The sequence below is a fragment of the Panthera uncia genome (genome assembly GCF_023721935.1).
Source record: "Panthera uncia isolate 11264 chromosome D3 unlocalized genomic scaffold, Puncia_PCG_1.0 HiC_scaffold_8, whole genome shotgun sequence".
Taxonomy (NCBI): domain Eukaryota; kingdom Metazoa; phylum Chordata; class Mammalia; order Carnivora; family Felidae; genus Panthera; species Panthera uncia.
Genome location: NW_026057586.1, coordinates 717,716 through 743,828, shown reverse-complemented (window position 1 = coordinate 743,828; position 26,113 = coordinate 717,716). Strand labels below are relative to the sequence as shown.

Here is a 26,113-nt window from a genome sequence, read left to right as displayed (position 1 = left end):
CCCCCCCCCCCCCCCCCCCCCCCCCCCCCAGCAGCACGGCACCGGGCCTAACAGGGAGGTCACGGAGAATCGAACAAGGGGCTTAAGACGATCGGCATCCCTGTCTAAGACCGGGGAAAAAAACACTCCCGTCTCGTTGCCGCTTCATTGAACAGATCCAGGAAGCCGGCTAGCTTAAGGGACGCGTTTCGATGCTGCCATTAGAAGACACTGTGAACTCACAGGTGCAAACCCAAGCATTGTCAGAAACAGAAGGCGGGAGGCTGACAAGAGCCAAGGCCACAGCGTGAGGAAGTGGTTTCTCCTCCCTGGACGTGGCCAGAAGGACCCTCTCAGCCCGGGGCACGTGGGGCCGATAAGGCTGAGGCCCCCCGTTTGCAGGTGCCTCTCGCGTGCTAGAAACTAAGGTCAGTTAACGGGAGTGTGACATCTCCGGGAGCCTGTGGCCGCCCAGGGCTGGCCGGGCGGGGAGCACGGGCGCGGGGGGCCCGGGGGCCGCTCGTCCGGGGCCGGCACAGGAGCCCCCGCGGTATTTCAGCAACCTGCGCCGCCCGACGGGCACACGCCGTGGACCGCCGGCTCGGCCCAGTTTGTGTTTCCCAAGAGTATTCCAGGTGCAGAGCGAGGCAGCGTCCTCCGTGGGCTCCGGCAGACCACGCGGCCCAGCGCCTCCTTCTTCCTGCCTCTTCGGGGCATCGCTTGGTTCTCATCTGCCTCCGAAGCCGGGCCGTCCCCGTCCACACGCGGGAGGAGAAGATCGTGTCTGGCCACGTGCACTTGCTGTGTCTTGTACGCCGCGTGGCTCCCGTAGCCGTGGCAGCACCAGTCAGACCGGCCTGAGCAGGGGGGGAGTCGTGTCCTCAGCCCGGCGACACGCTCACAGGCCTGCGGACCCGGCTGGATCCAGACGCTTGAACTGCTCGCAAACCCGCCTCCGGATCTGCTTCCCTCCACGTCGGCCCCGGGTGGCGGAGTTTCTCCAGGAGGAGCCACGGGCTGGCCCCACAAACCCCAGAGGAGGAGACGCCTCCTTCCGGCAGGTGCAGGAAGCCTGCGGGGAGTGGGGGGGGGTCCCCCTCTGAGGGGTCTCCCTCAGAGACCGTGGGCCAGGCCCCGAGGCAGAGGCTGCGTGACAGGGGAGTGCTGGTGGCCGTGGCTGGCGGCCACGCTCCCGCGACACGTCCTCTAGGGAGAGCTGGGTGGCATCCAGGGGATGGGGGCCGCGGGACAGGACGTGGGGGACATCCCGGAAGGAGACGAAACCGCACGGTGTCCGTGTCCACCCCCGGGGATGCCGGACGGTCGCCTCGGCCGACACAGCTGCCAACCCTCCGGAAGTTCCGAGTCGAAGCACCACTGGGCTGTGGCCCTCGCCAACCCGTGGGGGTCCCTCCCCGTCTCTGCCCAGCCCCACGTGCTGGCGGCACCTGGCACTCCGGTCCCTGCCCTCCGTCACCACGTGGTGACGCCGCCACGTGACCCCTTCTGACAAGGACCCTGGTCACACTGGGTTAGGGCACACCTACTGGCCTCCTCGGAGCTAATCACGTCTGCAAAGACCCTCTTTCCGAATAAGCCCCGTGGGCACAGACCAGGAGCTAGGGCTCTGACCCATCTTCTCGGGGGACGCGGTTCAACCCGTGACCATACTGCCGCGGAATAAAGGGTCCAACGTGCTGAGTGACCAGCGGGAGGCATCGGTGACGCGAGCGGCACCGTCTCACAGCCTCACGGAGGCGAAGGCCCTCACGGCCGCGCCCCTCGGGGGGCAGCGGGGACACAGACCGGGTCGATGCAGGGATGCCGCCAGGAGAGCCGCAGGCAGCCGCTGAGCCTCTCCAGGTGGAAGCGGATGACACGCTTTCGAACAGAACCACCATTTGAAGCCTGTGGATGCGAGCAGCACATGAAGCATTTTTCTGAGAGAATCTGGGAAAATTCATCAGGAAAGGCACGAGGCATCGGGGTCTGAACCAGGACTGCCCCTGCCCTCGGCTTCGTGAGGACGGGGACTCGCTCCGGAGGCTGCAGCCCGGCACACGGGGCCCCTGCGCCCGCCCCCCGCCGGAGGGCTTTCCCTGCAGGAGAAGCAGGGCGCAGACACCCCCACTCTGGCCCCTGGGAGCAGCGTCAGGGGCTGGACATCTCGGGAGGGCAGGAGACGTCACTAGATGATCCGGTCACTGAACAGATAAGCAAGCGAAGGACAGGAACAGGCCCCCGACGGGGGGGCAGACCCCCAAGTTGCTACGATATATTATCTAAAACGTCCAGTTTCTAGTAAACAATTATGAGGCGCTCGAGACGCAGGAAGGCACCCACACGCGTCGGAAAGCAGGCGGGCAGAGAGGCCGCCTGGGGGAGCCGGCAGGTGCCAGACTTCACAGAAAAGTACTGCAAAGTACCCATCGCAGAACTCAAGGCAGCTGCACTCGAGAGGCAAAGGGATGTCACGTGAAGGAGACTGTGGAGGAAGAGGGAGAACCCATAACAAAGAGCCAAATGGAGGTTCTGGAGTTGAAAGGCACCGGCACTAAAGGGAAAGGTACACGAGAGTGGATGACAGAAGATCGGGACGGGCAGAAGAAAGAATTCCTTGGCTTGAAGACAGACCAGTGGAGATTGCAGCCGAGGAGGCAGAAATGCAGGGAAGAAAACGCAGGGGGCGCAGAGGAAGGGGTTCACGGCACCGAGTGCGCAGCGGGAGACAGAGGGCAGGAGGAAAAGAGAGAAATGTGGGCCGATGTCGCCAACCTACCACCGAATAGTGACGTACGTGCCCGGGAAGCCGGATGGGGATAAGTGCGGACTCAAACCCACACGTGGCTGTACGAACGCCGAAAGCCAAAGACAAGGAGAAAATCCCGAAAGTAGCGAGGGAAAAATGCGCCCCTTACGAGGGACTGACGGTGACTTCTCGGCAGGGCCTGCGCGGGCCCGGAGGCCGTGGGCCGCGTGTGCAAAACGCCTGTCAAGCAACAGCACGATCGTCAGCAAAACCATCTTCCGAAGATGAAGGGGATGGAGACTTTGCCGGGTTAAAACAGCAACGGCGACAATGAGACGGAATTTGCCGCCCGCAGGACCCACCCAGCTCGCAAAATAGAGCAGGACACGCTTCAGGCTGAAGTCAAGCGCCCCAGACAGAGGCTGAGTCCGCCCGAAAAGCCAGATCGCCGGTAGAGACAAATGTACAACGTTTCTCCCTCCTTCTGTAGCCAACTCAGAAAGCAGTTGTGTAAACAAATGTGTCTGTGACATGACATCGGGCCCATGATTAATACAAAGGTGATAGACGTGGAATACATGGGCGATAACAACCAGAGGAAGCGGGTAGGGCAGAGCCGTGTGGCCTAAGGAGACGGGAGAGCGATAATTATCGGAGTGTTGCCAGGACCGTGTGTCACATGACCTCGTGAACTCGGGAAAAGGGACAGAGCGTACCCGGGACTGAGGTTCACACCAGCGCCAGAAGCAAGCGAGCATATCGTGAAGCGGATTGTGATTGAGATGCCGTAACATCAGGGAAGAGTCGGCCGGCATTTTGAAAAAGCAACGGAAGGGAGGAGGAGAAGGGAGGCACAAGAAAAGCAGAAAACAGCACCGTAGACGTAGAGCCAACCGCATCGATGAGAACATTAATGCGGATCGACCAGACGATCCAGTCAAAGGGCAGAGATTGTCGAGTGAAACAAACAGAAACCCCACGATCCGCCTTCCAGCTGGAGACGGAGAGCCCTTAGGGGTCAAAGGCACAAATGGACGAACGCGGTGCAAGACAGCGTCTGATACAGGCCGGCAGAGGCGAGAGGCTCGTGCGAACGTCAGACAGAACGGACTGTGACACGAGGGTGCGATTAACGACACAGAGGGACGCTCGATACCCGACCCGTCAGGAGGACGCAGCCGCAGAGCTCCCAAACACAGCGAGGAAACCCGTGGAAAGAAGGAGAGACGGACAGTCGTCCCACAGTAGCCGCGGACGGCGTCGCCCCACCGTCCGCGGCGCTCAAGCAAGCTAAGCGAAGGCCAGCAAGGAGACAGAAGAACTTCACCGCATCATCAAGCAGCCGGACCCGCCAGGCGTGGACAGACAGTCCACCGCGACAGCAGGGGGGTCGTACTTCTCAGGTGGCACGGAAGGTTCTCCAGGCTGCGAAACAAACGGGCCACCGCGTGAGGCCGTCACGCCAGGAAGTGAGAGGGGGCCGTGGAGGCGGGCCGAGACTTATCAGGGGGAGGTGAGGACCCTGGGCAGGGGCGGCAGGCGGCTTGGAGGAAGGTTCTGGTGCCTGGCCAAATACAGGTGGGGAGACGGTCCTCCAGGTCCTGGGACTGAGGCTGGTTTCCCGGTGAGGAGGTCCCCCAGGGCTGCCCCAGGTGTGGAGGGGGGAGAACATCAGGTGCCAGGCTGACCACTTGGGCCTTGACCTTGGTGCCCTGGGCAAGTGCCCCGGGGAGGGAAGGTGAGTGAGTCTGTGACGACCGAGGTTTTAGACCTGGCGTGCCTGGACTGGGTGGTCGGGCTGTGTCTGGGCAGAGAGACAATAAACGAAGGGCCTCTGCAGGGCCCCAGGGGAAGGGGGTGGGTTACAGAGAGACTCTGTGAGTCAAGTGCAGCGGAGAATCTCAGAAGCCCACATTCACGGAGCTCTCGGAACACCTGCAACTGGGAGGGAGTCCGAATGCTCTGACACAGGGGTGCCGTCAGAGGGCACCCCGTCTTCCCCAGCTCCAGGAACAGTTGTGAGACTTATCTGCACTGGCAGTTTTTAAAAACATCAGCAGTTCACCTGAAAGCCAGTGACCCTCCGTAGTTGTGATTTCTTAGTAAGCACCATCTCCACACTCTGCTGGATGTCAAGTTCACCCCAAGCTCGCGTCCTGGCAGCTCCGACCCGCCTGGGTGCCCCCTTCCTGCCGGCGAGAGGTGCCGTGAGGAAGGAGAACCCCCACCTGCGGCCGACAGGGGTCAGAGGCTCAGGGCCCCTAAACGGAAGAGGTTTCAGAGTGGCCTCGGCTGTGGTCTGGAATACAGGTCCAGCAGGAACCGCGCTCTCCCCTAACTCGCGGATGTCCCAGGTGACGTCCAGGAGCAAGAAGTGACCGGTTGCCCAGCTGAGTAACAGGAAGAGGGGCGGCCGGCCGAACCCCCCGGCCCAGGGGCGGCTGCGCTTGGCCGGTGCGGGCCGAGGCGGCCGGGAGGATCGGACCCCACAGGCCCCAGCGGGTCCCCCAGGGCAGGGTGCCGAGCCTCGGCTGCAGGGCAGCGCAAGCAGGCCCTCCCGGCCCGGCCCGCACACATCACATCTCGGCAGCACTCGTGCATAAACTTAAAGCCAGGCGACAGGCATGGCCCCGGCTCTGGGCGCTCAGGTGTGCTCCAGGAGGAGGGATCTGGCGCCCAAAGGGACTTTGAAAATGGTCAGCTTCCCTGGGTGCATCGCCCCAATAATCCACAGAAACAACAGTAATCTAAAAATAGTCTTGTTTTCTGTCCTCAGCTCCTTTTAACTTCGTTAGTCACCGATCCTTAAAATAAAACCCGTGTAGCGTCTCTCCTGGTAGCAGCGATAAACACACCCGCGCGCAGGCCGCGCCGACGGGCGGAAGGGAGCGCAGGGGCCGCGGCCGGGGACCGACCGCGGTGGCCCCGGGGTGGCCGCAGGAGCCGCCCCGGGCGGACCGGGGGCGCGCTGGCCGAGGAGCCGCCGCCGCCTCCGGAACTCCCTGCGCCCTGGCGCGCGGCCACCGTGGTCCCGGCAACGGCATTAAACAGAGGGAAACAGACGGGGATCCCGTCACCGGGCGGGGAAGAAGGAGGCATTGAGAGCAGACAGGAAGAGAGCTTTTCTGGATGGAGTGAAAATTATTTACTGAAGGGGAGGAGGGGGGAGGGGGGGGGGGGGGAGGGGGGGGGGGGAGGAGGAAGAGGAGGGAGGAGACTAGGAGGAAGAGGAAGCGGAGATGGAGAAGGAAGTGGGGGAAGAGGAAGAGGTGGGGAAGAGGGAGGGGAGGAGGGAGAGGAGACGGGGAGGGGGAAGGGGAGGAGGGAGAGGAGATGGGGAGGGGGAGGGGAGGAGGGAGAGGAGATGGGGAGGGAGGGAGAGGAGATGGGGAGGGAGGGGGAGGAGGGAGAGGAGATGGGGAGGGGAAAGGGGGAAGGGGAGGATGGAGAGGAGGGGAGGGGTTGGAGGGAGACAAGAAGGAGGAAGAGGAGGGTGGGGAAGAGAAGGAGGAGAGGTGGAGGCAGAAGAAGATGTGAGGAAGGGGAGGTGGGAGAGCAAGAAAACGGGGAGGAGCCTGTGTGGGAGGGGCGGACAGGAAGCGATGGGGGTCAATTTTTATTTTCATGCAACTTGTGAGACCTTCTTGCCCCGGTGCCCGGACTCTGCCCTCAACCCTCCCCGTGGCCCCAGATGTGGGCCACTAAGACCCCCAGGCCGCAGGATCTTTGTAAGGGGCGGGGCGAGGGAGGGGCAAGGGCTGTGAGGCCCTGGCGCCCCCTGGCGGCCTCCCACGCAGGAGGCGCGCCCCTCCCCCTCCCAGCCTCAGAGTCTTCGCGGGGTCCCCCCAGCCTCGGGGCATCCTGATGGGGTGCCCCCAGCTTCAGCATCCTCGAGGGGTCTCCCCAGCCTCGGGCATCCCCGTGGGTGCCCCCCCCCCCTCCGGGGCCCTAAGCCATAGTATCCTCCCCCCCTCCCCCGCGTCACCTTCTCCCCGGCCCCCGGGGCACCAAGGCACGTGCCAGGCCCAGTTCACCGCGTGGGGGCAGATCTCCAGGTAGGGGCACCTGGGAAGTGTCCTGACAGCCACCCAGACACCCGCGGGAGCGCGGCCGCCTGACCGAAGAGTGGGTGGAAAGAGGGATTTCAGTTCTGTCCCCAACGGACTGGATAACCCAACAGACGGCGGTGGTGACGGCTTCCGTCGGGCACCGATTAGCCAGCAAAACTCACCGGTTGGGGCAAATGTTGCACCGCCCCCCCCCCCCCCCCGCCTCCCCCCCCCCCCCTCCCCCCGGGTCCAGGCCCTGGAGGCTTGTGGGGCGTCCGCTGCCTGCAGGCCTCCTGAGTCCGCGCGGCAGACACAACTTTGCTTTTGGGGTTATTTGAAACCACATAAGGGTGTCGTGCAGCAGATTTATGATTTTTATACACCAGACGTTTTAACCGCCCTGACGCCCCAACCCCTTCCATCCAAGGCCAACACGAAAATACGGTCCGGTTTTGGCAGCTGAGCCGCGCCGAGGAGAGGCGGGGAGGCGGGGGGGGGGGGGGGTGAGAAGAAAGTGTAAAGTGAACCGGGCGGCGTTCGAGGGGCCTTCCCGAAACCAGCTCCCGGGCTCAGACCCCTCCCCCTCGGCTGGAACCCCAAAGTCCCTCCCGGGGCGGCTGGGAGCCCGGGGGCGGGCGTGGGGGCTGTGCCCGGGTTCTCCGGGACCCCCCCCCCCCCACAGCTAGCTCACGCGGCAGGCAATCTGGGTCGCTCAGATATTTACAGAGTAAAATGACAATAAGTCCACGTCCCGGGACTGCCGTGCAATCTGTTAGTAATTTAGCGGGATGGGAATTTCCTTTCTCGGGCCTGCCAATGGAAGCGCTTTTCCAAATTTCCACAGCGGGGGAAGCCTGCGATTTTACATAATGACTTCAGCATGCAGGGCGCTCTCGGCCCCCTCGTCTCCGCTCCCTCCGCCCCCTCTTTAAAGCAGAGTGTGACTCCCTTAGGACACGGGCTGGACCCCGGCGTCCCGGCCGGCTCGTTGTTCGGGTGCGCCCGGGTCTCACCCGGGGCGCCCCCGCCCTCCACGGACGCCCCCGCCGACACCCCCCGTGCGCCCCGGCCCTCCGCGGGCGCCCCTGCCCGCCCCCGGCGCGCCCCCTCCGGGGCCGTGCGCCCCTGCCCGCCTCCCGTGCGCCCCGCGGGCCCGGCGAGCAGCGGGCCCGGCGGCGCGGGGAGGGCAGGAGCTCGGCGACTTGTCCTCCGGGCCCTGCGCCGGCTCGGGCGGGGGCGTGATGTCACGGCAGGGAGGGGGCGCGGGAGCGGCCGGGCCGGCGGGGAGGCGGGGGAGGTGTTTTCCAGCTTTAAAAAGGCAGGAGGCAGAGCGCGGCCCTGCGTCAGAGCGACACTCAGAGGACTCCGAACTCGCCGGCACAGTCACCGCGCCGGGTCGGGCGGCCGGGCGCGGGCACCGGGGCGCGGGAGCACACCGCCGAGCCCCCGCCACCCCGCCACCCCGCCACGCAGCTCGGGCCCCAGGGCCGCGGCTCGGCCCGCCACGCGCGCACACGCCCCCCAATGACATTTGTCCGGGGCGGGCGGCGCTGAGCCGGGGGAGAGGTCCCTGCCTTCCCGGGAGACCCTGCCGGGGCGGCGGCGCCGAGCGCCTCCCGCTCCTCCTCCCGCTCCTCCTGCTCCCCGCCGCCGCCGCCGCCGCCGCCGCGTGGATGCCAAGTACCAGTTTTCCAGTCCCTTCCAAGTTTCCACTCGGGCCTCCGGCTGCAGTCTGCGGGAGCGGAGAAACTTTGGGGCCCGCGCCGCCCTCCGGCGGCACCATGAAGTCGGCGGAGGAAGGTAAGCCGGCGAGGCCGCCGCCCCCCCCGCCCCCCGGGGTCCCGGCCCGGGAGCGGCGAGCGGGCCGGGCCCGGGTCCGCCGCCGGGAGGGGCGCGGGCGGCGGGGCGCGCGGCGCGGCGCGGCGCGGCTTGGGAAGCGGTGTCCCCCTGGTGTTTCCCCGGAGCAGCCCTGGTCTCGAGCGCGCCTTCCTGCCAATAGGTGTCTCCTCTCCTCCAGCGCTGAGCGCAGCCTCGCGGCGGAGCCGCTGCCCAAACTGCGTTCAAACGCAGGCGGTCCGGGGACCGGGCGAGGTTAGGGCCGTCGCCACCGCGGGAGACGCCTTGCGACCGAGCCAGGAGGTTTCTTTGGGAACGAAGTTCGGCCGGTTTCGTCCCCAGCGGGGGCAAGGCCACCCTGCGGCCTGGGAGAGCAGCCACGCGGCGTGAGGTGGGGGTCTGCGCCCCTCCGCGAGCTCCGCGGGTGGCGGGCGCCGTCTCGCCCCCCGCCCCCCGCCGCGGCTCTGCCCCGCTGGTGGCTCGACCCGCAGGACTCCAGGCATCAAACGCGCTGTCTGGACACAGCCCCTAATTCAGAACATTTTGCAACCTCGTAGAGGGCGAGTTCCAACCGTAGAAAAGGATTCAGGATAGTTTGAAGAGGGACCGCCAAGTTTCAAGCCGCTTGTTTATAGTCCCAAAAGTGCATAAAGTGAATGAAGCCTGGTGATGGCGACTCCGCTCCCGACAGGGAGTCTCACGGAGTCCCCTTGGCCCGCTGCCCTTAGAAGCGCCACCACCTCCAGCCGGGCGGCCTGGAGCTCCCACCGGCTGTGCTCCCGCAGGTGTCTGAAAACGGCCTCCCACCGGGGTGACCGGCATCCTGCCGGGGCATCGGGACGGCGATTGCACCCTGGGAACCGGGAGACACCTTCCCAAAGGCCTTAGGAGCGCCCGATGTTTTATTTAAATTATTTTAAGACAGCGGGCAAACTTGGTAGTGAGTTTTTGGGGTGGACGTGCTTCTGAGGACCAGAACTTTCCTGCGGCATTTGCAGAGCAGACTTAGAGCCGCGTTCTCCGAAGCCTGCCAGCTTGGAGAACCTACGTTCTTTAACAGAGAGGAGCCCAGGCCAGTCGGTACGCTCATCAAAAGGAGATCAATTATCTGCCGGGTGTTTTGTGTCGGTGGAGGAAGACGTGCGTTTCTTACCATTTCGTCCCAGTCGAGGAGATGTTTAAATGTAAATACCAGGTGATGGTTATGGGCCAAGCTCTCGCTATTGGAACAGTTTCTAAAAAGTGTGCTGAGGTTTTGCTGTCGGATTCTGGGACACCGTTTTCGGAGTGTCTTCACTTGAACAGCCGGTGGCCCATCCTGCAACAACCTCTTCTCTTTCACAAGGAAAAAAGCCATCTGGGGGGGGTGGGGATTCTTCCTGTTTCCTGCATTTGACAAAGGGCCTCTGCAGAAAAGACAGCAGGCCAGGTGCAGCGAGGCCTTTGGACCAGGTGAATATCCGTGTATGTTGTGAGAACTACGAGGCGAGGCAGCTAGAAAGCGTGGTCGAGTCCTTCAGGGAGACAGGCTGAGGGTATGACAGGCGCTCCGTTTACTGCAGGTCAACGCCTGCCTAGCCGAGCGAGCGCTGGAGGACGCGTGATCTGTCCCCTCCCCAAGGCCTGACTAAGGCGTCAGCTGCCCCTGTGAGAATCTGCGTGATTCCCCGGCACTTCCCTCCAGTTTAATGAGCATCTGGGTTGAAGCTCATTAGGCCTGTTGTTTCTGAAGGCCTTGTGCTTGTTTTTCCGCGTGGAGAGCGCAGGGAAATGCAAGGCCTGGTAGGTAGCCACCCACCCACCCATTCCGAAGTTGCTCCACACAGAATGCCCCCGGGGCTCTCCGGAACAGAACAAAGCTCGCTCTGTTCTCCCGACACTTAACTTCGAGCCGGCCGCCGCGTAGTTTCCTAATCCAGATTAGGAGAGGCCCTGCTCTATCACACCCAGGGCTGGAGCTCTGTGCTCCCACACCCGCAGCCTCAGAGACTAAGCGCCAAGCTAAACATTTGCATCAGGACAGGAGTGTCTGCTGAGTTGGCAAATAGCTCCACACCATCTACCAGTTGAAAGGCGCTCACCGGGAGGGGGGTGCTGGTAAGGGGAGCGTTTAAAAACCTGGCCTCCCCATGTGGTGGCTTCGGTTGGGGATCTGAAACTAGGTTGGGGGCGGCGGGGAGCTCAGCCTTAGGCAGGGCAGGGCTGAGTCCTGGTCCGGTGGCCCAGGCGGGAAGCTGGTGGGCACCCGTGTGCGTGCGGAAGTGCGAACCCACTTTCTCTGAAACGGTCGAACAAAAAGTTTTCATCTAAACAGATGACAAGGGCTGTTGTGTGTACATTTTCAGTGGGGACTAGAAGGTGGCTGCAGAGAAAACAGCTGGAAAGAAAATGAAATGTTGCGGCTTCTCAACAGAAACAGACTTCCATTTGCCCGAAGGTCAGCAAAAAAAGCGAACTAAAACAAAACAACCCTCCAACATGCATCTCAAAGTGAGCACTATTATTAGAAACTAAGTCAGGCCAAAGTGAACTATAGTTTATCACTGGAGAAAACCAGGCATTTTGAAAAGGGTCAGGGGAGAGAATCAAGGGGGGGGGGGGGTCACGTGATTTGCAGCTTATTTGCTTCCGGAAAGAGCAGTACCCCCAGGGCAAAGGGCCTGCAGGGCAGAAAGGAGGGCGCTTGTTCCTTAGCGGACCAGTAGCAGTGGCTGCGGTCCCGCCCTCCCTCTCTTGGACGTGTCCTTCTCCGTGGCTGACGCTCACTCTCCTGTAAAGTTCGCGTGTTCTTGCAGATGCCAGTTGTGCGTGGCGCTGAGACACTGGGGACAGTCGGAACGGACGGCTGAAGCAAAGACGTAGGAGACAATGGTGCCCAGACCTGCCTTGTACATTAGATTTGCTGTGCCCGGCTGCTGTGTCCTAGCCTTGGGTTTCAGTCCCCACACACTGAACCTTTGAAAGCTTTGCAGTTACTTGTGGACGCGTAGGAGTGTGCACGTGTGTTTTAAGAAGTTGCAGGACTGAGGCAAACGGTGTTGCAACGAAGCTAGGTGGCGGGTGGGCACGAGCCTGTGAGGAAGACGCCACAGCACAAAAGGGCTGCTGTGTGCCAGCCAGCGGCGCGTAGATGTGCGCAGCCTGCGGGCCACAGCAGAGTCTCCCACTGTACGGGAGGGCGTTTCCGGTCCCTGCGGAAACCCGCACGTTTCCTTGGCATTTGCGGGTGAGTTAGCCACGGGGGCTGAGAGATGGTGCACCCCCCTCTGCCGGTCCAAGGGGCAGGCGGGTCAGAAAGTGAGCACAGCTATCCAGTGGACTGCATCCGCACTCGGGCGAGCGCCGGCCTCTGGCAGGACGTACATGTTGTAGACTCAGGCAGCAACCAAATCCTCGCTCCAGACGAGGACCCGGCAGTTTGAGAGATTTTTTTTTTTTTTAAACTTTTACACAAATTTAGCAGGCGGGACGCAGTCTCCCGTCTCGGTGGCACGCAGTTTTCCACCTTTGGGCCACTCGGTGCCTGGGAGCGGCGCCCTCTCGCCCCCTGGGACCCGGCGGGTCCGCGGGCGGGGGGCGGGGGTCCCGGACGCCCGCCCTCCGCCCGCGCCCCGCCCCCCCCCCCGCCCCCAGCCCGTCGGGCGCGGGCCGCGGGGGGTCTGGCCGGGCGCACGTGGACCCCCGGACGCGGGCGGGGGGCGGGGGACACGAGGGAGCCGCGTGCGCCCCGGCTGCCCCGGGAGTTTATTTAAAACTCGGAAGCCGGCGGCCGGCGAGCGGCTTGTTTATGTCAACCCGGAAACGGCGGGGGGGCGGGGGAGGGGCGCGGGGGCGGGCGCGGGGGAGGGGCGCGGGCGGGAGTCACGTTACCCGAGGACGCGCGGCCCAGCGCCGGGCGCAGCCGAGCCCCGGGCGGCGCGACCACAGGTGCCCGCGGCCGCGGCCCCGAGCCAGGCCCCGACCCCGACCCCGACCCCGACCCCGACCCCGACCGACCCCGGCCCGGCCCGGATCGGGGCCAGGGCCCCGCCCCCCTCCCTCCCAATCCCAGACCGGGACCGCCACCGCCCCCCACCCCCACCCGACCCTGACCGGACCTTGACCCCCGACCCCAGACCCCTACCTGACCGGCCCGCACCTTGACCCCAGACCCTGGGCCCCGAGCCCGGATAAGGACCCCAACCCCGACCTGGCCCATCCCAACATGACGGGGCTGGAGGAGGACCAGGAGTTCGACTTCGATTTCCTTTTCGAGTTTAACCAGAGCGACGAAGGCGCCGTCGCTGCCCCAGGTGGGTCCGCGCGGGGCCTGCGGAGGGGGCGCGGGCGAGGGGCGCAGGGGCCGGAGGTGCGGGGGCTTCCAGTGCTGTGTTTCGGGGTGCGAGGCCGCAGGTGCAGGACCCTGGCGGTGCAGGGCAGGGGTGGGGGCACAGGGACCAGATTGAAGTCAGGAGGGCTGGCCTGGGGGGTGTGCCTGGGGCCCCCATCCTGCCCCTAGGGCGCCGAGACCCAGTTTAGTGGGGAGTTGTGGGAGGGTGGGACAGGCCATGTCGCCAAGGGGCCACAGGGAGAGCATCAGGCCTCCTGCCTGCGGGTCACACTGTGGGGTCTCTCGGGCACTCATGCTGGAGAGGCGGCTTCTCCAGGGTGGGGGTGTGCTGCTTCTGCCAGGGGACACGAGTGTCCGAGGCCCTGGACTTGGACACTGTCGAGGGACAGGTGGTGAGCGGCCATTGCCAGAGGGCAGGGGGCCATGGAGCCCCTCCAGACCTGTCCCTGAGCGCCCCGGAGGCCCCGGCCCCTCCCGGAGGAAGGGAGGAAGGGAGGAAGCGTTAAGTGAGTCTGCCCTCAAGAGCGGGAGCCTTTGTCTCTTTCATTTTCTCCTCTGCAAAAAGAAAGGTTTCAGTTAAACAAACAAATAAACGAAACCTCCAGCCTCCCGGAGTGGATGCTCTTGAGTCAGAGTCAGAACTCGAGCTGAGGTGTTGAATGTTCACAGCCAGCTCCTGGTGGCAGGCGCTGTCTGCGGGCGGGAGGGCTTGGGGGGGGGGGGGGGGGGTGCAGGACCCCCAGAGCCGGGCCCCTCACCTCTGCATTCTGGCCTGCCTACGTGGCGCGAAAGCGAGGAGGCTGAAGGCAGCTCTTGGCGCTGATGGGACGGCATTTCTGCGATGATTGTATAATATTTTCCACGTCGCTCACCACCCCTCCTTTAAAAACTGCAGCGTCCTGTTCGTTTTTAAAGAATAAACGTTGCAACCAGGCAGAGGCGGCCTGAATTTTGTCATCTGCACCCCGTTTTCGTCTTCCACGGCTGTGGGTCTCCAGGCCTCCGGGGTCAGTGGGAGCCAAGGCAGTTCAGGAGAGGCTGGGACTGGAAGGGCCGTGGTCCCTGGGGCCGTCTTCACTTTCTTCCCTGAGTCTGGCGGATTTCCAGCCCCCGGTTTCAGGCACTCAGCAAGTGTCTTTGCCAAGAGGCACAAGGTGAAAGTGGGGGCCGTGCCTGTGACCCCTCCTCCCCCCCCCACCGTGGTGTAAAGGCCCATCCTGGGCAGGGCCTCCCAGCACTGTCCTCCCACCACTGGGCCCTCAGGGGTGCTGCTGTGCCGGAAGGCTGGGGGGCACAGACCCCATGTGGCTTCTGTGGTTGGGGGCTTCCAGAGCTGGGGAGGACCTCGCCGCCTCCCTGTGCCTCCCAGAATGTCTGCTCCACACTCAGAGCCGACCCTGAGCCGGGAACCTTCATAAGGCTGCTTTTAATCCTCAGCTCAACATGTGCCCCGGCCCCCAGGCTCCCAGGGGAGTACAATCCAGGGAAAGTCTCCTGCGGGAAGGCTTCCAGGGTGCCGGCACCTGGGGCCCAGCATTCACCAGGCTTTGGGGGTTGGGCGGTCCCGAGCAACTTGGAGATAGCTCTGGGCAGAGGAGGCCAGGCAGAGAAGGAAAGGCCTCCTTCGCATCATCACGTGTTAGAAAGAAGTGTAGGAAACGTTCCTCTTTTAACGTATTTTTGTGAGAGATACTCGTGTGTTTTTTTTGTTTTGTTTTGTGTTTTTTTGCATTTTACTAAGACTGTCTTTTAAGAGCACTTTTAGGTTCAGGGCTGAAGGAGAGGAAGGTGGAGAGATTTCCCCTAGACCCCCCCGCCCCGCCCCGCCTCAGCTGCCCTGTCATTTAACACCTGCCTGGAGAGGGCACCTGTCACTGTGCTGGACCTGTATCCTCACCCACAGTCCACAGTGGACGGTAGGCGTCGCTCTTGGTGGTGCACGCTCCGTGGGCCTGGTCACACGTACGAGGACACGTGTGCACCGTGACCATACCTCACAGAGCACTGGCACACGAGGACACGCAGGCAACGTTCCTGCACCCCACGGGGTCCTTGCGCGGCCCTAGACACCCTGTGGGCTCCTTCTCCTCCAGCTCCTGGTGACCGCTGGTCTGTACTGTCTCCGTGGTTCTGCTTTTTCCAGAATGTCTTCCAGTTGGAGTCATACAGGATGTAGCCTTTTCAGACCAGCTTCTTCCACTCGGTGATGTGCGTTCCGGTTTCCTCCGTGTCTCTTCGTGGCTAGTGGTAGCTGATTTCTTTCTGGTGCTGGGTAATAGTCCCTTGCTGGATGGACCGGTTTATTTATCCATCACCTGCTGAAGGACATCTGTGATTGCTTCCGGGTTTTGGCCATTATTTAATGAAGTCCCTCCTCTTTGTTCTGAATAATTGATATAGCATAATCATTAAATAGTAAAATATCACGGTGTTATAGTAAGCTGTTACGTTAAATTCTCCAGCCTTTACTGGGTGATAGAAATGGCTTCGCGCTCGTTCTGGAACGAGCCTGGATGTGGCTCCGTGAATGGGTAGCTGCCCCTGCGCTGGGCTGCGAGGCCCGGGAACGCGGCCTGACGGGCCGCTGGGCGCACGGAGACGGGTGCTCGGCCGTGGGGGCGCGGGGGCGCGGACCGGGTCTTTGTCACGGCTCCCCCTGCCTTAGCGGCATCCCCGACCCTGAGGAGTCGTGGGTGGTGGGCCTGCACCCGTCACTCTCGTCGCCTCGTGCTCCCGTTGGGCAGGAGGCATGCACACGGCTTCCGTCTCGCCTGGCGCTTGAAGGGCTGGGGCGCACAGAGTTCCTTGTCCCCAGGACGCTCGGCAGACACAAGTAGTCACCGTTCGTTGAGGGAAGGGAGAGAGCACGTTTAGAACGTTTAGAACGATTTGCCCCCACTGAACAGGAGGGGTGCTTGTGCTCACAGGGTCCCCGCCCCCCGCCCCCCGTCCCATCTCTGGCGGCCCCAGCGCCCCCCAGAAGGCTGGCGGGGCCCCTTTCTCAGGCTCAGGACGGAGCTGCCGCGTCGGCCGGGAGGCGGGCACCGCCCTGCTTCCCACCCGGGGCCGGAGCCCGGCTCCTAAGTTATTTTGGCCCCGAGCTGCGGTGCTGTCGCTGTGGCAACTTGGGAGGAAGTCGGCCAGGCCTGTGGGCCCGGGCTGGAGTGTCCCCGGCAGAAGAGCGTCCTCCGGGCCTCCAGGCTGGCGGGCGTGGTGCCGGGGGCCGAGGGCGGTGTGTCCCAGTGCGCACAGAAAGGAGACCTGTCTGCAGGGACCTTTATTCCTAAGTCCGTTGTCAGGAAGGTGGCGATGGCAGGAAGAGACCCGGGGTCTCTGGTGCTAGGGGCTCAGTGAGTGTGGGTCCTGCACCCTCAGGGGGCCTCAGGGGGGACCCTCAGCTTGCGGGACAGGCGCCCCTGCATTCAATGTGGGCGGTCCACCGTCCGCACTTTGTCCCGAGGTTCCGGGATGTTCCATCAGGATAGTTACTGGCACGAGGGTGTTTTCATTCAGGGCCTTTGTCAGAGGAAGACTGCAGCTAATAACGACGATTCCTTGAAGACAGGGAATGAGAAGGTGAGGGCCTGAGGGACAAGAGGTGTGCGGGGCGCCCGTGTGGCCCGGGGACAGGGGCGCCGCCGCCGTGAGGAGGCCGCAGAAGGCTGGGGTGGGGGGCACCTTTGGGGCAGGTGGTGGTGTTGGTGCGAGACCTTCCCGGGCAGGTTGTGGGGCCCCTGGGCTTCCTCGCGGTTCTGTGTGTGCCCCGCGGCCGCCGGGCCTGGGCCGCTGTGGCGCCGCCTCTGTGTGCTCAGGAAACAGGGCCGGGCGGCAGGCTCTCGCGTGGAGTGTGTTTCCGTTTTGTTTTGCTCTGTTTCCATCACCTGGGAAATTGCCGTCTTGCTGCCTGGTGGCCGTGGGGCCTCGGTGAGAAGGTCTGGTCGGGCGTCTTGGAGGACAGGACCGGGTGTCACGGGTGTGCGGTCCTCTGTCCAGCCCCGTGTCCTGCGGTCAGGCCCCAGCAGATGCCACGGGGGGGGGGGGGGTTTCCTGGAAATGGAGAGCATCATTCTGTGAAGGACGAGGGGAGCCCGGTGGGGGTGAGCCCGCCCGTCCGTGCCCCGCCCTTTGCCGCCTGCAGGGGACGGGCCGGCAGGGCCAGGCCAGTGGCCGGGATGATGCCCAGAGGCCGTTGGCTTCAACACAAGACACATGGATGTACTTTTCTGGTGGTGGTTCGGAAGTGACAAAATTGTCTGGTTCTGAAATAGATTCTTTCTCAGAACGGGAGGAAATAGTTCTGACAAGTCTGAGCGCCGGAGAAGCCTGGGGGCGGCCCCCGTCCCACCCGGGCGTCCCTCCTCGGGGACACGCACCTGCGTGGGGCTGGGACTCCAGTGTGGATGGCGGAGGGGCGGTGCGTGTCCTCAGAGGACGGGCCACACCGCTGTCACTCTTGCGCGTGGAGCCTTCTGAAGGTCCCCACGATACTCGCTCCGACTCGGGCGCTGTCTTTCGCGCTCCCCTGCTCTGCAGGTTACTGAACGCTCGTTGGCAGACGGCCAGGTCCCAGAAGCAGCGGCAGAAAGTGACCCTAATGGGTGTTGAGCGCCTCAGCGGCTCCTGACGCGACATGAATCAGCCTGAACATCTCAGGGTTGTTAAGAAAGTTACTGGAAACATTTTCATTGAATCGCTAAGTAACACAGATTTGAATACGGTTTAGGTGGGTCCTCAACCCAAACGGAGTGGGGAGCAGGCGGGAGTCCCCGGGGGCGGCAAGCAGGGACGTCTCCCTTGATGTGTTTTTGCCCCGGCAGAGATACCTCCATCATCCAGCGCCCAGCCCCGCCGTTGTGGGGCCCTCACGAAGGTCAGGCATGTGGCTTTCCGTCTGTAATTTGTTTAATTAGGGAAAGTGGTGTTTTAGGTGAGTCTTTTTTTTTTTTTTTTTTTTAATGAGGCTTTTTGCTTTTTCTTTTCTCATTGACTCATGTTTATTGACAGTGTTTGGTTTGCATAAAGTCCCCTCAGTAGTTCCACAGCCCAGGCCCATTGTCTGCTCCTCCTGGTCTCTTCCAGATCCTCCTAGAAGACCGCGCTCCCGGGGGCACACCGGTCAGACCGGCCGCGCCCCCACCGGCCGTTTCACCCAGAACCTGCCTGTGACCCCCCGCATGCCTCCACTGGCTGTGCAGTCAGAACCTGGGGCCCAGGCACCTGCTGGGGGGGCCCCCAGTCCTGCTCGGCTGTTTGGTAGGATTTGTTTTTTAATTCTTCGGATTACCTTCTTGCCAACAAATGTTAGCTCAATTGCGGGCTCAACCTTCTCTCTTTTTTTACGTTTATTTTTAAATTTTTAAAGGAATCTCTGCCCCCAACAAGAGGCTCAAACTGACAACTACGAGATGTTCACTACACTCACTGAGCCAGCCGGGTGCCCCAACTCTTAAACTGTAGATGCACCGTTTTCCTTTTTTCTTCTTAAATTTTTAAAATTTCCTTCTGAGAGAGAGTGAAAACGAGTTGAGGAAGGGCAGAGGGAGGGAGAAAGAATCCCAGGCAGGCTCGCGTGCTCACCACAGAGTCCGATGTGGGGCTCGATCTCGTGGCCGTGGGATCCTGAGCTGAGCCCAAATCAAGAGTCGGCCGCTCACCCGACTGGGACGCCCGGGGAACCCCACCCATAGTGCTCTTTTAACCGTGTCAGGGAATACAGGGATCGGTCCATTAAACTTCCTTTGAGGTCCAGACAGCCTGGGAGCTGGAGGGGGCCCATCACAAGGGACACCACTTCCTTGGCGGTGACCCAGCACGTGGCTTTGTGACACACATTTGTATTTGTGGCGTTTAACGTTCCCCTCAGCCCCACGCCCGGTGCTCTGTCTGCTGGAGGCGGTGATTCCCTTTGAAATGAAAACACGTTCCTCACCGAACGCTGGGACGTCACGTGCGTCACGGGTCCGAGGGCTCTACGGCAGGGCCCACGGTCCGTGTGGGTGTGAGCGCCCCAGCCACAGGCGGGCCAGGGCCTGGGGGCCTCGTCCACCGGGAGGGTCTGGCGAGGTGCCCCTGTCGTCGGGACGTTGCCACCCGGAGGACAGAATGTCGAGACCGCGCTGGTCCTGGGAGCCCTTGGGCCTGAGCCCACAGGCGGGCCGCACACTCCGAGCTGCTCCAGGGAGGGCAGAGCCCCTCATGCCTGTGGCTCAGGGCTCGCTGGGGGCCCCCAGGGGTGTCTGGCCCCCCCGAAGGCCAGAGGGGGCCGAGACCACAGGAGAGTAGCAGCGTGGCTTTCTCGGTGGTCTGGGAAAGCGCGTGTCTGGACAGGTGTGACGGCGGCGCGGGCAGGTGGCGCCCAGGCGCCCAGGGCGCAGACGCAGACGCGGGCGGGGATGGGGCGTCTGCAGACCTGCGCTCACTGCCCCGCGGGCGGGGGCTGCAGGCGCCCAGAGAGGCGTGTGCGGCCGGTGCCAGCGGTTGTGGGATCGGCGCTGCTGGCTGGGCGCCTGTGGCAGCCCAGGAGGCAGGGGCTCCGTGGCCGGCAGCGAGCCGGGTGCTGGGGACCAGGACAGCCGAGCGTGTCTTTCACTCACACTCAATTTTGCAATATGCCAAACACACTAACGTCGTTTCTTGACGTCTGATTACTAACACTCCTGTCCTCTGAGTGTGTAAAACGGACTCACGCTCTCCTTGCTGATATTCTGCTTACTGATAATGATACTAATACGCGGGGAAACGTGTTTACTACACGGGAAGGCGTGTGGCTGCGAACAAACGTTTTCTGCTGAGGTGGACCTTTCTGCCGAGACCCCGTTGCGTGCGGAATGGCCCGGGTGTTGGCGCCCCTGCTGCTCCTGCCTCGTCCTGTCTGCTGAGGATCCGGGGTCTGGGTGGGGCCCTCCTTCTGGGGGCTTGTCCCCTCGCGCCTGCCGGGCCCCTCCCCCTGATGACGTCCCGCTCAGGCACCTGTGTGGCGGTTTGCCGGGTCCGGGTGTGGGGATGTGCACACGTGTCCCCGGGGGGCACGGCCGCCATGCCACCTCTTCCTCAGGAACCGTGACCTTCTCCGGGAAGTTCCTTTCCAGGGTTGCAACTTCTTGATTTTTACCAAGACTGTAATCGTATTTGTAACTTTTGATTGCAGTTCCTGTGTTCAGGTGTCAGTGGCCACGTGGGGAGCATGGGACACGGTCCCAGGGCAGGCGGCCCGCGTGGGCCCAGCTCCCCACCTCCCGCCCTGGGGAGACGAGGGGCTGGTCTTTTCCCCACCTTCAGTGTCCCGGGTCCTGCTTGCCCGCGGGGCCGTGGGAGCAGGCGGGGACCGAGACGGGAGGTGGGCGGCAGGGCGGCTGGGCCGTCCGGACGGGATCGCGTCCTGTCGCTCCCAGCGTCTGGTCTCCCCAGAGGCAGTGCTGCTCTCTCTCCCTCGGCAGAGCTCTGCCCACGCTGCCTCCGCCAGGGCGTCTTAGCACCGCTGCCCACCGAGCACCTGGGGTGCTCTCTCGGAAAGGGGGTGGGCCTGCGCGCTCTCCCCAGGCCACCTGTGAGGGGCCTGGAGGAAGAGAGGCCATTTGGGGAATAGCAAGCAGGTTTTCACGGGGGCATTCAGAGCAAGAAAGCAAGAACTTCTTGGTAGCAAGGACGGCAAGAGCCTGGGTCTCCAGAGAGGGTGGTTGAATGGCTCCTTCTGGAAAAAAAATAAGAACAGCTGTAGACCCTTCCCTATTTAGGGTGCTAGACTGCTTCCTGTGAGCAAATACGATGGGGTTCGAACCTGTACTTTGAGACCCTTGATTCTCCAAGGCCGGTCCATGCGGGTCTCTGAAACACAGCACAGGGGCGGCACCCTCGTCGAAGGGAGTGTCTTCTGGGCAGCAGTGCCCTTAAACCAGGGGACGGTGTAGGGTTCCATGTGTGCGTTTCCATTATTCAGAGACTGTGCAGTCCTCCTCTCCGGGCCGACAATAATGAGGCACCAAGATGTGGCTCCAGAAATGCGGCTTTCCTATTAAAAATGACTAATTACACCGGTAGTGATTTTTTAGAAACGTTTTTCATTGAAGTTATAATTAGCATATAACGATTCTTAAATACAGCTATGTGCCACTGTCATCTGCTTCCCAGGCCGTGAGAGACCCCAGAAAAGCTTTCCGTCGGATCCTTGGGTGTTGTGTCTGTAGCCAGTAGTCAGGACATCTTGACAGCGATGAGCTCATCGTATTCTTTACATGTGCAGGTTCCTGTAGCTAAACCCCACCCCTCCGCCCACCTGTCCACTCACCCATCCTTCCATCTACCCACCCGCCTATCGATCCACCCACCACCCATCCGGACGTCCAACCATCTACCCACCCGTCCTTCCACCCACCCACATTTCCATCCAGCCATCCATCCATCCATCCGTCTGACAAACCGAGGACCTTGTCTGTGCCAGGTACAGTCATAGGCTCCGAAGACAGCCACGAAGCAAGCTAAGCTAAAGCAGGCAAGGGGTCCTGCTGTCACAGAACTTAGTTCCTTCTGATCAAAGAGGTGATGACCGAGATGATGTTAAGTGCCCAGGAAAAGAGATCGACTGGGGTGTCTGCGTGGAGAGCGGTTGGGCTGGGGACCGAAACCTGGGAGGGTGGCCGGGGAAGGGGGCGTTTGCGTGGAGAGTGGAAGGGAGGGGGGGAGCAGACAGCTCTCTGCGGGCAGGAACTTGGGGCGGAGGACGGCCAGTAGGAGCGTGACGGTGGCGTGAGGTGCAGCGGGTGCCCTCGCGCTGCAGGGCGGAGGAGGGAGGGGAGGCGGGGTCGGTTCCTGGGGTCCCGGCGCGGAGCTGCGCGGCGCCGACGGGCTCGCCAGGCTGTGCGCGTGCTTTCTGACGACTGGCCCCTCACGCCGTCTTCTTCTCTGGCCCCTTTCTAGAGCGCTACAGTTATGCACCCCCCAGCATCAGCACCACTCTGCCTCCCGGCTCGGCTCACCCCTCGCTGCCGGCTCTGTGCCACGACCTGCAGAGTGCCGCCCCGGGCATGCCGGGCGCTGCGGCCGGCCAGCCCCCGGGCTACGGGGGGGCTGTGGACAGCGGGCCCTCCAGCTACCTCCTGTCCTCCAGCCACATCCGGCCCAACGGAGCCCCCGCCCTGGAGAGCCCCCGCATCGAGATCACCTCGTACATGGGACTGCACCATGGCAACAACCAGTTCTTCCACGATGTGGAGGTGGGAGACGTCATTCCCAGCTCCAAGCGGCCCCCCTCGACGGCCACCCTGAATCTGCCCAACCTGGAGGCCTACCGGGACCCCTCGTGCCTGAGCCCGGCCAGCAGCCTGTCTTCCCGCAGCTGCAACTCTGAGGCCTCGTCCTACGAGTCCAACTTTTCGTATCCCTACGCGTCCCCGCAGACGTCCCCGTGGCAGTCGCCCTGCGTGTCCCCCAAGACCACAGACCCCGAGGAGGGCTTCCCCCGCGGCCTGGGCGCCTGCGGCCTGCTGGGGTCCCCCAGACACTCGCCCTCCACTTCGCCCCGCACGAGCGTCACGGAAGAGAGCTGGCTGGGGGCCCGCACGTCCCGGCCGTCGTCCCCCTGCAACAAGAGGAAGTACGGCCTCAACGGCCGGCAGCTCTCTTGCTCCCCGCACCACTCGCCCACGCCGTCCCCGCGCAGCTCGCCGCGGGTCAGCGTCACCGACGACACCTGGCTGGGCAACAGCACGCAGTACACCAGCTCCGCCATCGTGGCCGCCATCAACGCCCTGAGCACCGACAGCACCCTGGAGCTGGGCGACGGCGTCCCCGTGAAGGCGCGCAAGACCGCCCTGGACCGCTGTCCCTCGGTGGCGCTCAAGGTGGAGCCGGCCGGCGAGGACCTGGGGGCCACGCCGCCCACGTCTGAGTTCCTGCCCGAGGAGGTCCCCCCCTTCCAGCACATCCGGAAGGGCGCCTTCTGCGACCAGTACCTGTCGGTGCCGCAGCACCCCTACCAGTGGGCCAGGCCCAGGTCCCCGACATCCTACACCAGGTGAGCGGGGGTCGGGGGCGTGCGGGGTCCGCGGGCGGCGCAGGCGGCTCCTCGCGGCCTGGTGGCTGCGGGTCGGGATCCGGGTGCCCGCAGGGCCGCTGCCTTCTGGCGCTTTCCGGGACGCCCACGCGGCCCGCGGCAGCCTCAGGGTTTGCCGTTAGAAGCATCACGCGTTCCCTGGGCCTCAGCGCCCTTCTCCCCGCGTGGCTGTATTCAAATCCGCGTCTTGTAAGGACACCCTCAAACCTCGCCTTCACTTAATTATCTCATTAAAGGCCCCGTGTCCCAACAAGGCCACGTTCTGAGCTGCTGTGGGGGGGGGGGGGGCTCCCGCACGTGCGTTCAGGTGGGGACCCGCCGGCCGTAACGAGGGCGCACACGTGTGCGCTCAGCATTTTTTCCATAAAACCAAACGATCCCTGTTTGTGTGCTTCCCTCCGCTGCTCACCCGCTCCCGTTCTCCCGCCTAATTGCCACCGTGGCGTCGCTGCAGCTGGGGCCTCAGCGCTGCGATTCCCCAGAGCCGCAAACCCCGCTCCCCGCGGTCCTCGGAGAACAGCACGGCCTCCCGTCCCAGGAGAGCGGCGCCCGCTCCCCGCAGTCTGGCGACGGGAGCTCAGGCGAGCGTCTCGGGCTGTTGATTTTACTCCTCAGCGGCGTGCGGGCTGCGCCACTCCGCCGGGTCCACTTATCCAGCCCGGCGTTTTTATTTTTAACTAAATAGCCTTCCCAACAGGTGGGCCACTAATGCCGCCTGGCAGAGTGCTTTCTGCACCTCGAGCTTTACCAGCACGGAGACGGGCTTCCCTCTCAGCGCGGGGCGCCTCCCCGGACGCCCCCGTGTGTCCCGTGTCCTGGGCTCGCTGTCCTGTTTCTTCCGTCCCTGTTCTGTGGGAGGGCGTTCCGGAAGCGACACCGGGGAGCGGCACCCACTGGCTCCGGCGAGCGCGTCCGCAGCATCCTTTGATTCGGAATCTGCTCTGCTCAGACCCCGTGTCCACAGCGAGAGCCTGGGGCGCGGCCGCAAGGGGCGACGGGCTCGTGGGTGCCCGGCGAACCCGGCTGAGCCTGGAGAAAGTCTGTGGTGGGAAACCAGTATGACGTTGACTGGATTCTTTTTTTAAATGTGTATTTATTTATTTTGAGAGAGAGAGCGCGCACACGCGTGAGCGAGCACGGGGGGAGGGGCAGAGAGAGGGAGAGAGAGAATCCATCCTGAGCGGGCTCCGCACCGACAGCCTGACGCGGGGCTCGATTTCAGGATCCGAGGGATCATGACCTGGGCCGAAGTCAGATGCTGAACCGACCGAGCCCCCAGGCGCCCTGTTGACTGACAGCCTGTAGAGCGTTGAGCTGGTGGACGCTGCCTTCCTGCCAGCGTGCTGTTTAGGGTAGGAGTCGGTGACGAGAAAACAGGAGAGCTCGAATCACCACAGATTTTTCTTGACTCGTGTCATTTCTATCCCAGCTTCTATTTTGCATGGTACGAAGCTTAACGAGCGGATGTATTCAGAGTTATCATCAAAACAAATGTATTTCAGCACCTGGATTTAATTCGTGAACATGGGAGTTTTAAAAATCCATTTGGAGGCATTTAAAAATTTTTAAGAACCTTTTATGCCTGCTGTCCTCTCTATGATTTTCAAGTAAAAATACGACTATTTCCAAGCCAACGGCCATAAGCACACAGGCTCACATACTATGGTCTCCGTGGACCCTGAAGGCCACGGTCTCCCGCTGGACTCCTTGGGCCAAGGCCACAAGCATGAAGGAAACCGTGGCTCAGGGTGAAGCGTGATGTGTCGGTGACCCTGTGTGCTGGTCTGTGCCCTGGCGGCGTAGGCGACAGACATTTGTTTCCCGGGGTCAGAGGTCAGGGTGCCAGCGGGTTGGCTCCTGAGGCCCGTCTTCTTGGCTTGTGTCTGTCCAGATGTCCCCTATTTACAAGGACACCAGCCACTGGACCAGGGCCCACCTGGTGACCTCACTGTAACGTGACCCCATGCGCAAACACAGTCACATTCTGAGGTCCTGGGGTTAAGACTCCGGCCCAGGAATTTGGGGGGGATGCAGTTGAGCCCAGAGCACCCGACGTGGCCTCCGCGTGAGGACGGCAGGACGCCTCCGACGACGGCCCCCCCTTGGAGGCTCGCTCAGCTGCGGGGCGTCTGCAGGAACTCGGGTGTCCCTGGCAGGTTGCTGTGGGTGCGGACCAGAGGAGTCCGTCTGTCTTGTCTGTGCTCAGGGCCCCGCGATGTGCCCCTGTCACAGCGCCCGGTTGGGAGCAGGGGAGGGCGCCCGGAGTTCCTGTGAGCTCGGTGAGCAAACACGGCACGTGGGGGGAGGGTGGAAGCTAACCTTTCCCCCTGTTTTGGTTTCACAGTGAAATATGTTTCCTGGTCCCTTGTCCTGTTCCCATGCTGTCCTGTCGGCTGGTGCCCCAGGGCAGCCGGGCCACAGGGACAGGCCGTCGTACCCGCGGGAGAGGGTGGCCGCATCAGGCTTCCTGTCCCACTCTGGCCAGCGCCTGGGACGTCAGCGGGGTCTCGGCTGTGCAGCCCCAGGGCTGAGTTTGTAACAGTCTCTGGAGTCTGGGATGTGGAGAATTCATCACAACAGATGTGCTGGGTGCACTTTTAATCCCATCCTGACCGGAAAAAGGAGCTTTTTAATGAAAAGTGTGCAACACTAGCCTTTCCCAAGAACTCTGGATGCTGTGGGATTCTCTCCCTTTTGAGGTCTCTTTTTGTCCGAACATTTACGGCGACCCCTCTGTGCAGAGCGTCCTGATAGGCCCACGGCAGTCAGAAAGGGTACCTGGTTCTCGCTGCACTTGAAGAAATTGTGAAACTAACCATAGTGTTTCATAGAACTTCATTGCTTTATAGTTTTGACATGTTTTAGAGTTTAACAGAACGACCCTTCTGTTCTCAGAGCTTGGGAAATACACAGAAACTGCATCAATGTGTCTGAGTCCCTCTAAAATCTAGAATTTTCTAAGTCTTAGAGGCAGGCTGTGAGCCTCTTCAGAAAGGAGAGGGTGTTTGCAGTGATGATGCCAGTGATAACCGCTTCCCAGGTCAGCCTAGACTCCATTGCTGAGGCAGCTGGTGTGTGTGCAGAGGCTGAGGGAGGAGGGGGCGGGTGTGCGGAGGCGGGGC

At 62.6% G+C, this 26,113-nt stretch overlaps 1 protein-coding gene across 4 annotated transcripts in view; it reads left to right on the top strand.

The window, feature by feature from the left end:
• The first annotated feature begins 8,133 nt into the window (after positions 1–8,133).
• The window catches only part of NFATC1 (nuclear factor of activated T cells 1), a 101,610-nt gene continuing 83,630 nt past the window's right edge, over positions 8,134–26,113 (top strand). Inside the window, exons 1-2 of one of the 4 annotated variants that reach the window (XM_049620337.1) lie at positions 8,134–8,577; positions 21,857–22,952. In XM_049620337.1, coding sequence (XP_049476294.1) covers positions 8,451–8,577; positions 21,857–22,952 — 1,223 coding nt within the window. In that variant the 5' untranslated portion in view covers positions 8,134–8,450. Of the gene's footprint in view, positions 8,578–12,697; positions 12,906–21,856; positions 22,953–26,113 lie in introns of those variants that run through there. The other 3 variants (XM_049620334.1, XM_049620336.1, XM_049620335.1) reach the window with 3 other exon arrangements.